Raw genomic sequence first — 11,948 nt, forward strand, 5'->3', positions numbered from 1 at the left:
ACACACACACTCGGGCAAATTTAAATATCAAGAAATAAAAAGTACAATCTACAAAATGATTTATACGAGAATTTTAAATAAAGGACAATAATTAACTTTTTTTCAGGTGGCCTTTAAATTAAAAGCAAGAGTTAGACCTGATGGTATTCTCATTTTCTCCTTTTTTAAGCTTCAGTACATTCGCATCCCTTTCCCCGAGGGGCAGAAAACTAGAAAAATTACGGTGACTGCGTCAGCCAGGCTGCAACTCTGTCTGAATTAGATCACAAATACGAGGCAAACGTTTTTCGAAGGTACCTGGACCTCGTGGTGTACTAATGAAATAAACTTCATCTAATTGCTAATAAATGTTACGTAGAGCTCAAGCAGGGGAAATGTGGCAGAAAATACTACTAATAATAAATGCAATAGTCAATATTAACACTGCAGTTGTTGATCCTGCTGCAATTCGTATGGCTGCTGTAAAATGCCTGTAAATGTTTTTTATATATAAATGAATTAGCCCACATGGCCATGCTTTGCTGGTTCATTTAATTTAATACTGTGAGAGCGTTCCGGACGCACTGCGCATGCGTCACATCAAACGGCGACACAACGAAGAACGCGTGTCGAGAAAGGTAGAACGGCAAAAAAGAACCTCAATAAAGTCTATTTTATTTAAGTTTTAAAGTGATCCAACGCTGGTTTATATGTACAGCGTTTAGAGTGTTTTTAAGATTTAAATAGTTAGGTAATCTAGTTAACGGTTAGACCCTCTAGGGGTCATTAACGCGTAAAAACATCATATAATACCTGTAAATGTGTGGAATGTTTAATCAATGGAGCATCGTGTGTTTTGTTTCATCTGTTTAGTCTCGTTTATATTAAGTGTTTGGCGTTCGGCGTTTATTTAACTTTTTTTTGTGCCGTCAGAAGCAACGTGGCGATGAGCGTTCTTAATGGTGACAAAATGTTAATGTCGTTTGTACTTGATACGATTGGGGGTGTAACGACGCGACTAAAACCGATAAAATAAAGATAAAAAAACAGAGATAAAATAAAAGATTAGTTGCGATAGTGTCCTAGAACGCGGCGGGAAAAATGGCCGCTGCGGTGAGGAAAGGCGGACCGGCCCAATGTCGACTCTTTAACCCCACAAGGAAAACTCGACACACTCCAGCAGGTCCGGGCTCGCGTCTGGACACTTGTGGCCTCCTGTCGCCGAGGACCGTATAGGTCGGAGTTTTCCGACCCTGGTCTTCCAACCCATCTTTATCGATGTTGTCGCTCTGCCCGTGTAAACCGTCGTGGGATTTGAACATTCACATGTTCAAATCCCACGACGGTTTGGAGTGGAATTCACATAGAGTGATTTTTTTGAAAAAAAAAACAGGAGGGAAAACCGTAGCGCTTGACTGGAGGCGGCCAATCAGCACGTCAGTCTAGGGATCCTGTCCCAGCTTCCAGCATGAAGAACGCCTGCACGTCTTTGGTGAGGCCCAACCTCCCTCCCCTCAGAAGACCTGCCACCTGGCCTGGTGTGGGGGTGCCATCGCCGCTGACCGGTCGGGGAAGTGGTCTGGAGCCAGACCGCCATCCAGCCAGTGGTACTGTATTGTTGTTTAGCCCACACAATACAATGTCTTTTTCTAGGTGTTGTAGTTATTGTTCATTTTAAATTTTGCAAGGCCAGCAGATCTCAACATTGTCCTGTGCAGATGAAAGCTTTCATGACATGACTTTTTTTTTTTTTTTTTTGGCTATTTGTAGTCTTAGTGGTCCCCTAATACTGTATCTGAAGTCTCTTTTCCGAAATTCAGCCTGGTACAGAATTATATTAGTTTTACATCCAATAACCGAGCAACTGCAATGCTGTACACGTTTAGAAGCCATGACAGTCGGTGGAGATCATGTTTTAGGGGAGGGGCGGGAAATTCTCTGGGCGAAAAAAGCACGAGGTAACCTTTCCGCTTATGACAACATAAGGGGACAAATTCCAGATCCGACCGTCTGAGCTGCCGCTCTCTGAATGGCGAAGCAGAATGGCCAAAGCACTCTTTACACCTATTGCCGTTTCTAGCTACTGCAGGACATTAGACAGGCTAGGGGAACTCTGATTAATGATAATTTATCTCACAAAGTGACATTTTCATAAAAGCTCACTTCCAAGCTGCACTTGATGTTTTACATCCTCATATCTGACTATTGTGATGTTACCTATATACTGGATTTTTTAATTCTTAGTCTCATTCTATCTAGGTATGAATATGTTGCTATAATAATAAATGTATTTGTCACATACATAGTCATACACGGCATGTAATAATTACACAAAGCCATTATACTAGTATAATAAAATGTGACGGCTATTTCATTTTTTTTAAATAATAAACCTATTGATATTGTTACATTGATTCTGAGACATTTTCCAGCCCTATATCAGCATGAAGGACAGTTATATTGTGCTTTTGGGTTAACATGATTGACAATCTCTTTCATATTGTCATACTGTATTTTTAATGTGAAGGAGAAACAAACAAAAGGGACCACATTCTTCCAACTGCCAAGGACGCCTCCGCAGTACGTACTGTTGCATGATTGCTCCCGTTCTGAGTAGTTCTTGCAGAAATGTGGTCTTTGCATGCTTTCATCTGCAGATGCATGCTGCCATTTTCTCTCCCTCCAGATGATACCTGCACCAGTCACGCTGAAGTTTTGCAACTACTGCGGTCAGCAAGGTGAGCCAAACCGCAGGAGCGGACATGGGTCACATCTTGAGAAGCACTGTGCTGACAGATGAGTTCCATTCGTGATCCTGGCCCCATCAGGAGCCGCCAGCTTGTTGACTCATGTTCTTCTGCAAATATTTGTATTTTTTTTAAAGGCCCATTCATTCATCTCTTCCGATGTTCTGCCTGAACAGATTGTTGACTTCATTTCAGGCAAACTGCGATGCACTCGCTGCAAGAAGACTTGCTACTGTTCCGTGTCATGTCAGGCGGAGGACTGGAAGGCCCATCGTCATATCTGCAAGTCCAGCGTTCCTGAAGTCCACCCCAGGTTGTGGCTCACAAACTCAATAAGTCGATATTGAAGAATGCAGTATTGGCACAGCCTCTTTAAATGCCGTGCTTTTCCTGAGAATGAGAAAGGGGCCATGGACGTGAAGGGATGTATAAAATGAAAAATGTAACACGTCATTGACTTGTTATTTCAGCCAGAAGCTGACAGAGTGCAACCCCCCAACCCCTGCAGGGGGAGCAAGAGAGTTAGACCTGATGGTATTCTCACATTGTCCTTCTTTAAGCTTCAATACATGATTCTGATCTCCCACTCGTCCACGGTGGTCAGTAACAGCCTTATCTGCGCAGGTTCGGGGGAACTGCGGTGGCGGCGGTCAGAAAAAGAGAGTATTTGTGCAGGATCTGAGAAAGAACAATCTCTCTAAAGGAGCTGAGATTCAGGTGAAAGATCTTCTCTAGTCTTATTTACTGAAGGCAGGGAGTTGATTATCTGACCTTCACATACAGGCCACAATAGTGGAAGTGAGGTGCCCCGGGAAGTTCTTCATCCACGTGCAGTCTGCTGCGATGATTGACGCCCTGAGGAGCATCTCTGTGGAGCTGCAGAAGCTCTCTGGAACCTCAGCATGTTCCCTGTACCGTCCGCAGGAAGGAGAGATCTGCTCGGTGAAATACACCCAGGACCAGGTATGAGATGAGGAACCTCAGAAGTCTGTTCAGAAATCTGACCTTATGTCCAGAGCAGTTAATGTTTACTGTTCAGGAGTATTTTTAAATGGAAGAAGTCTGTTTCTTTTGGACTCAGCTGTAAATGTCAGTGTCCCGTTTGATGTCTTCACCAGAACTGGTACAGAGGGCTGATTCAGGCTGTGGATGCAGAGCAGCAGTCAGCCAGTGTCCTCTACATTGACTTTGGAAACGAAGAGGTTGCTTCGTTTGACAGAATCAAGCCCCTCCCCCCCGGCGTCGACCCCATAGCCCCCTGTGTGAGTTCCACCTGCCCTCCACCATGACTCTGAGAGCTGCTGTCGCCCACGAACGCTCTTCCTGTTGTCTCTGTCGGCAGGCGTTGCAGTGCCGCGTTGCTGCGGTAACGCCGGTGATGACTGATTGGACCGGGGAGTGTAACATCGCCATGAGGCAGCTGGTGTATGGGAAGACCCTGACTGTCAGTATTGTGGGGGCTCTTGACAACAGTGCTGTCTTCCCTGTGGATGTGACTCTTGCTCAGATTGGTACTAAACTCCACAATCCATGCATTTATTCAATTTTTTCATTAATTCTGCATTGTTTGATGTGAACCATTTGACAGTTTGGCCTGTTCAGTTCGTTTCTTTAATTATCTTTCATTAGAAGTGATGAAACGTCAAAAGATTAATTAAATTATTAACCATTAAAGTAAAAACCCCTGGGCTTTACCTGATGTGGGAAGAAAAAATAGATAAATGAGTGTGGGACATGTTGCCCTTCAATAACTTATAAATTAACGTATTCATTTCCTGGTGATCAACTGGTGATCGTTTCTGACAATCAATTTTCACTTATATAAATTAAATATAGCTGTACCTTTTTTTTTGTTTACTTGACGTTCAGACAGAATAAACTTGTTTATGACTTCAGTGGGGGCTAATTCAAATATTCAATATTAAATTGTTTTAGGTATGTCTTTTATATATTTCATTTATTTTTAAATCCCCTTCTTTTCCCAGGAAAGACCCTGAGCAGCTTCCTCATAGAACAGGGCTACGCTACAAAGGAGGCGAGTGTCCCGAATAAACCCCGCACCGAGCAGGAAATTAGTAAGAAGCTGACCTTGGTCTACATACTCAGGTTGATATAGAATGATGGGATTGGTGTTTGAAGGATTTTGAGCATCTTCGCAGGCACATTGTGAAATATAACGTCTGAAAAAGATTTGTAGGCTTTGTGCAGTTTTGCTAAGCCTCTCCCTCACTGCAGAATCCATCCTGAACGCGTCTTTTGAGAATTTCAAGCGTTTGTTGGGAGACAAGGACGAGAACGTTGAAGCCCAACCCCCCGAGCCCCTCAGCCAGGGCATAGGTGACACCTTCTCATCGGTTGTCACCCACCTGCAGTCACCCTACGAGATAATCTGCCAGAAGCTGGAGAACACCAGTGAGTTCTGGATACTGAGAACTGGATACTGCGCTAAGACTGTTTTCTTTTTGGCCAGATGAAGATGGTTTGTGTGTGTGTGAGATCAGGTATAATCCAGGAGATGCAGATAAAGCTGAGAGAACACTGCTTGAACACACAGGCCAGCGAGAACTTCCGACCAGCACCAGGAACTGCCTGCTGTTCCCAGTTCCTTGGTTCGTTCTCTGTTCCTGGTTCCGCAGAAATTTCAGGCTTCCTGTGTCACTTTGATTCTACAGCCGGTGCAGGTGCTGATGCTGCTTCTCTTCTCTTCTCGCAGAGGACAGCCAGTGGTACAGGGCCAAAGTGCTGGCCTACTCCTCCGAGGAGCGCGTCTGTGTGGGCTACATCGACTTCGGCAACTCTGAGGAGGTGGAGCTCAGCCGGTTGCGTCCAATCAGCACCGAGCTCCTGGAATTGCCCGCTCAGGCCATCCCCTGTTCTCTGGCTGGTATTGTGGAACTCACGGCCACCATGTAAAGTAAGAAGAACGCGCCATATGTTTGATCCTGCTGTGTATGTGCGTGTCCGTGTCCCGCAGGCGTCCGGCCGCGTACAGACACTTGGTCAGAGGAGGCGGTGATTACGCTCAAGATGCTGGTGTGTAACCGCTTTATCCGGGTGGAGATCCTCGGGGAGTGGGAGGGCAGGGCTCTGGTGGCCATGGTTGACGAGGTCAGCGACCCTCAGAGCAACATCGCCGAGCTCCTGGTCTCCTCCGGTCACGCTGTGCCTGAAACTCTGGAAGCGTGGTTAACAGACTCGCCCTCTTCCCCAGCGGAGCCCACAGGTACCCAGAACACAAAATAGGATGAAATAAGATCTAGAATTTTGAGCTTTTTGCAAGACTGCAGTTACTGATTATTTTCAACTTCCTCGATACGGGTGGGAAGTTGTATAATCAGAATTTCCTGTATTATGTGTTTTAGCAGCAAGTACACCAGTAAAACAGAAGCTGCAGTGGTCATGTGCTGAACTTCCCTCAGAAGGCCAGATGGTGGCGCTGGTGGTCAGCATGATTGAGAACCCGGGGGAATTTTACTGTTACCACTACAATTCTGAAGGTAGCATCAACTCAGAAGGATTTCTTTTTGGCCAGTGGTGTTTAGGGTTTTATCGCCACTGTGGGGACACAGTCTCTGATTCAACACTGTGCTGGTTTCTGTAAGAACCAGTGTTGGTCGGCCACAACCCTGTTGCTGGTTCACAGGTTTTTCATTTTACATTTGAACCCACCAAAGCTACAAACACACTTGCTGTGAACCAGGAAAAACACAAAACCCCACTTACTGATCACATCGTGCCCATGAGCAAGACCTAGTGGATGGCCTAGTGGTTAAGGAAGTGGGCCCATAATCGGGAGGTTGCTGGTTCGAATGGTAGTAGCCTAGTGGGTAACACATTCGCCTATGAACCAGAAGACCTGTGTTCAAATCCGACTTACTACCTTGGTGTCCCTGAGCAAGTCCCTGATTGTCTCCACGGGGACTGTTCCTGTAACTACTGAATGCAAGTCACTCTGCATAAGTGCGTCTGATGAACGGCTTAAATGTAAATGAATCCTGAAGCACCGGAGTGTCACTGAACACAGTGCCTGTACACCAACTGTCAGTGTAACTACTGAATGTAAGTCACCCTGCATAAGGGCGTCTGGTAAATGCTGTACATTTTAGATCTTCTAAAAAGCCTCGTCACTGGTCATAATCTTGTTTTATTATATTATCTATTATCTTATAAGACAATGTGATGAATAGGATTTTTACTCTGTGTGCTGCAGGCATGCAGAGACTGGTGGAGATATCTGCAGATCTCCAGAATCACTGCCAGGACGCTGCGGACTCCTCGTTCAGCCCAGTTGTGGGAGAGCCTTGCTGTGCCCGGTTCACTGGTAGGGGCGGGGCCGTGGTGGGTGGGGCATTACAGGGACTAGTGTTGTTTCAGCGGTCTCTGCTGTTGGTTTGTAGATGGGAACTGGTACCGAGCCATGGTGAAGGCCGTGGGGCATGATGGGAAGGTCCAGGTATATTTTGTTGATTATGGAAACACCTGTGAGCTCCACCCATCTCAGCTGAAACCTGTTGACTCCAGGCTGCTCAAACACCCGTTCCAGGCAATCCGCTGCTGTCTGGCAGGTACTGTGTGTGCATGTCTGCAAGCGCGCATGCGTGTTCTATATTTTCTTGTCCTGTGTGTGTGTGTGTGTGTGTGTGTGTTGTAGGGGTGGAGCCATATGATGGCCAGTGGAGCAAGGCTGCGATCCAGAGGTTTCGAGCACTGTGTGAGGCAAAGCAGTTGGAGGGGCGTGTCCTTTCAATCACGGAGCGTGGGTATGGGGTGGAGCTGAAGAGTGAAAGCCACATAATCACTGCAACACTCCTCATGGAACGTCTGGCGACACCCACTGCTATGCCAACCAAGTCCCTTGCCACATCACTTTCTCCTGCATCCCCAAAGAAGAACGAAGCTGCGGTCGCATGCTCTCTCCCTTCCACCAATCAGAAAGAGGTTCTGGCTGCTCCAGCAATGAAAAATGCAGAGTCCACTCCTGTAGCAGCATCCTGTGAGATTCTATTTGATGTTTTCCAGAAAGTGCTTAAAAAAACGATTTTTAAAAATGGTTTATAATCTGATTATTCTTCAGATGTTTATAATCTGATTATTAATCATACAGGGGCAGTATTTCACAGCCAATTGCATATATTAGGACCTGTTTGGCCAATAAGCAAACATACCAGACATCAGTGCCTTGTATTATGTGTTTTATGAAGTATAAATCATTTGGGTGTTTGCATCTATTCAATACTGTCAGTTTTTTTACTGAAATAGTTTTCTACTCAGACCCCTTTCATAGAGTTTATGTAGAAATACTGGAGCATTTCATTGTTGACTAAATTCTTGCATAAATTGCATAAATTCTGCCATTGGCCAACCCTGCGCCCCATATTTTCTGGAATTGTCTGACATGAAACTGTCCATCAGCTGCAGCGTTTGCCCTGGACTGGAAGACTTCAGAGCTGCCCCCCAATGAGCCTTTCACTCCCCGAGTTGCTGCTGTTATCAGCCCCAGTCTATTTTTCGTCATGAACCCTGGCATTGGTGAGGGTTGTTGTTTTTTTTTTTTTTTTTTTTGGTACCGTGATTACATGGTATTATTACCGACTGCATGTTTGCCTTCGCAGTGAAGGCAGAGGGAATGCAGGCACTGATGATCGAGGTGGGAAAATACTGCAGGCAGGCAGCACCCAGCCATGCCCGGCCACTTCCGGGGGCGGCCTGCTGCGCGCTCTTCTCAGGTGTGTTTTTTTTTTTTTTTTTTTTTTTTTTTTTTTTTTTAAAAAAACCCTTGTGCGTTTCCTCTTTGCTCATCTTCTTTCTTTAGTTGCAGAGAAAAATCGACATTGATTTAAAGCAAGTCATGAGGCATTCCAGACCATTTTGATATAGTCTCCCATGGCAACCATTTAAATTATTTTTTTTTTTACCTGTAGTGACCTGAATTTAGATTAGTGACATATGAGGACAAATGTTATTATTATTCAAATGCTTCCTCTTTAAGTTCTCATAATTTATTACAAATGCTCCTGATTGTGAGTCTGCTAAATTATGTATTTGAAAATACCCAATTATAATGGAATTTGTCACTGCAGTTGTGCCACTTGAGTTTACATCAGTCCAGCAGGAGATTTAAAATGTTGTGCAGCTGCATGTTTCTTCCAGAGAAGGTGATTCCAGGCCTGCAGCAGGATAACAACACACTAGAGTCAAGAGTTCTGGACCCACCTCAACCGTGTCGTCCAGCTCTGCACCCAGTTACATGTTTGTTTTGCAGAGAATTGGTTGCATTGTGTTTTAATCGCTGCACAGCAGACATGGCGCCCCCTGCTAATTTATATAAACCTTTTCATAATAATTTAATCATTTTGGTCATAAAGAACCACATTTTTGTTTAGGAGACAAGACGTGGTACCGAGCCATCGTGGTGGACACCAGGGACGAGGACGTCACTGTTGTATACGCCGACTATGGGAACGTGGAGAAGGTTCCGTACTCCAGCATCCTGCCTGTTCCTGCGCAGCTCCTGCAGCCCCCATTCCAGACGGTGCGCTGCACCCTCGCAGGTGACTCGTGCTGTTCATCTACGTATCTACTACAGGCTGAGGGATTAGAACCCTGTAATGATCGTTCTCCACTCTTCTCTCTCCCAGGCGGTGAAGGAGAGAAGTTTCCGTCCTCCTGGCCGGCGGAGGCGCTGGAGATCTTCACGTCTCTGCTGGGTGGCGAGCTGCAGGCCACGGCCCAGGGCTTCGACGGCACCTCCAACTTGCTGAGACTAAGCTGGGGCGTGGAGCAGGTGTCCTCTATTCTGCTGGCCTGCCAGAAGAACCCACTGGACGGTCCGGCTCTGGCTTCAGCCATTAATTCCAGGAGTCCTGCCGAAGAGAGTCTGCACCCCAGTCCTTCAGATAACAAACTCGAAACTCTGGATGGTCCAAGGGCTGGTAAATTCATAAATGAGATTATCAGTTCTGCATCGAGTCTTTAGAGAGGCCATGCATTCACATTTAACCAAGAACCCAAATAAAAGAACCAATTCATCCTGAACATTTAAATTTTTAAATATTATTATGGGTTTTCCTGCAGCTCCAGCCTCCTGCTGCTGCGAACATCTAAACCAGAAGGTGAGAATCATGCCGGCCTGGAATAAGAAAATGGATGTCTAGTTTTGCTGCGTCTGAAGTGCTTTTCTTTACTTCTTTACCTCCTAGCTGGATCGTGTGGAGAAGCTGCTTCTGCTCCTGCTGCAGCGTTCAGCTGGATGAGTAGTGAAGTTGGTGCACTTGCTGTTCCTGCACTTATTTTTCATTTTTTGGGGGTTTTAAAACTATATTTGACTGCTGGCTTCATGTTTTTGTTTTCCATCCATCCACCTTGTGTTCCATCTTCCACCCTTGTTTGAAAGTCAGTAAAGTTCTGTTTGTTGTTGGTTTTGTGATTTTATTGGAATATTGATCTATCACCGAAAGAACCTGGTAGTTTCTGTGTGGGGATTCTTGATCAGTCTAAGACCAGGGCCATGGCTCGCAGTCCCGTGACGTTTCTCCCCTGTGAGCTCAGGATCAATATCCTTCAGATGTTCTGCAGGGTGGATGCAGCTGCTGAGGCGTTGAGGAAAGGGGTGGGGTTGATGGGGGAAAAAAAAGTCTCAGAATATACAGAACACTGATTAGTCACTAAAAATAATTAACAAAAAGTAGTTTCATGAGTGATGTGGTGACCAGACCAGTAAATGTGTCTTCTTCAGCAGCAGGAGAGAAGCCTAAAAACAGCCATTAAAAATGGCTTCACTGGATTCAATAATCCAGTAGTACTCTGTGGTTTGAAGACCAGTTCTTCTGTAATGTTACTTGTTAGTAATTGACAGAGGTTGTAACATTAAAGATTTATTCATTTCAACAGTGTGACATGTCATTCACAAATGATTTGTTCAAAAGACAAACCTTAAAGAGGACGTTCTGAGCCGAGTGACTTCCACAATTTTCCACATCGCCGGTGCCTGATTGAAGGAATTGGGTTTGTGAACTGCACTCTCCTGAATCATTTTCCTCTGATTGCAACCCTGAACTGAAACCTGAACCTTTCAACTGTGTGTAAGTTCAGGAAGTCGGAGTTGCAGGCTCCTCCTGCCAAGCACTGAATGATTGGGGGAAGCTGTGAACAAATCTTTTTAAAGCGAGCTATTCTGGTGATTCAATACATCTAAAAGAACTGCCATGCCCATCACTACCACACACTGCAGTTATTCCCCAGTCGCTCTGCACCAGACCATCCACTGCCACCAAATTTAGGCCAGCGTTGTATGTCTACCCAGAACATTAATAGATGTAATGAATTTACAAAAACATAAAATTTTCATACCTCAGATCTTCTCCAGAGGGCAAGATGAAAGAAGGACTATTTTTAATAAACAGTCTCTGCATGGAGGCTTGCAACAGATGATCTGCTGTCACAGATGAAACAGAGGGGATTGTTTTTAATAGGCCCTATCTGTCCTTCTATTTGTTGCTCTTTCTTTTTTCCCAGAAGCCCCTGGTGGTTGGGTGAATCGTGTGATGGTATCGTGAGGCTTCATATGTCTAACGTGCACAATGGAAAAGCAACTCCTGCATGTCTGACACCCCCAATTTCTGACCCAAACCCCCCTCCAGCCTCGCATCTCAAAGCTGATGTGTGTGTTAATGTAATCGCTGTGTCCACCATCTGCTTTCAGCCCTCGTGGATGAGAGTGGAGTGACTATTCTTATCGTCTCTGCACTAATCTTGCAGTGAAGAATGCTCACAGACCCCCTTTGGCTTTTTTGAAGATGGAGGAGTGTGAATGAAGCCTTCTGTATCCTCTTCACAAATCCACTGGGTGTAACACCATAATACACGCTGCATTCTACACAGTGGTAGTGGGGCAGTGGTGGCCTAGCGTTTAAGGAAGTGGCCCCATAATCAGAAGGTTGTCGGTTCAAGTCCTGATCCGCCAAGGTGCCACTGAGCAAAGTACCGTCCCCACACACTGCTCCCCGGGCGCCTGTCATGGCTGCCCACTGCTCACCAAGGGTGATGGGTTAAATGCAGAGGACACATTTCACTGTGTGCACTCTATCACAATGACAATCATCATACATACAGTACAGGCCAAACGTTTGGACGCACCTTCTCATTCTATGTGTTTTCTTTATTTTCATGACCATTTACGTTGGTAGATTCTCACTGAAGGCATCAAAACTATGAATGAACACA

At 45.3% G+C, this 11,948-nt stretch overlaps 1 protein-coding gene across 1 annotated transcript; it reads left to right on the forward strand.

The window, feature by feature from the left end:
- The first annotated feature begins 577 nt into the window (after positions 1-577).
- On the forward strand, positions 578-10,185 carry tdrd1 (tudor domain containing 1). Its single transcript, XM_028988396.1, has 25 exons — positions 578-617; positions 1,373-1,586; positions 2,507-2,559; positions 2,666-2,717; positions 2,922-3,039; positions 3,197-3,260; positions 3,351-3,443; positions 3,510-3,689; positions 3,845-3,988; positions 4,069-4,237; positions 4,712-4,801; positions 4,962-5,138; positions 5,228-5,335; positions 5,440-5,610; positions 5,701-5,949; positions 6,089-6,223; positions 6,937-7,047; positions 7,124-7,291; positions 7,378-7,719; positions 8,139-8,255; positions 8,339-8,452; positions 9,110-9,277; positions 9,365-9,658; positions 9,801-9,838; positions 9,926-10,185. The coding sequence occupies exons 2-25, from the start codon at positions 1,448-1,450 to the stop codon at positions 9,977-9,979; spliced, it is 3,348 nt and encodes a 1,115-aa protein (XP_028844229.1). The 5' UTR covers positions 578-617; positions 1,373-1,447; the 3' UTR covers positions 9,980-10,185.
- Positions 10,186-11,948: the final 1,763 nt, after the last annotated feature.

Source organism: Denticeps clupeoides, chromosome 8 (assembly GCF_900700375.1).
Source record: "Denticeps clupeoides chromosome 8, fDenClu1.1, whole genome shotgun sequence".
Taxonomy (NCBI): domain Eukaryota; kingdom Metazoa; phylum Chordata; class Actinopteri; order Clupeiformes; family Denticipitidae; genus Denticeps; species Denticeps clupeoides.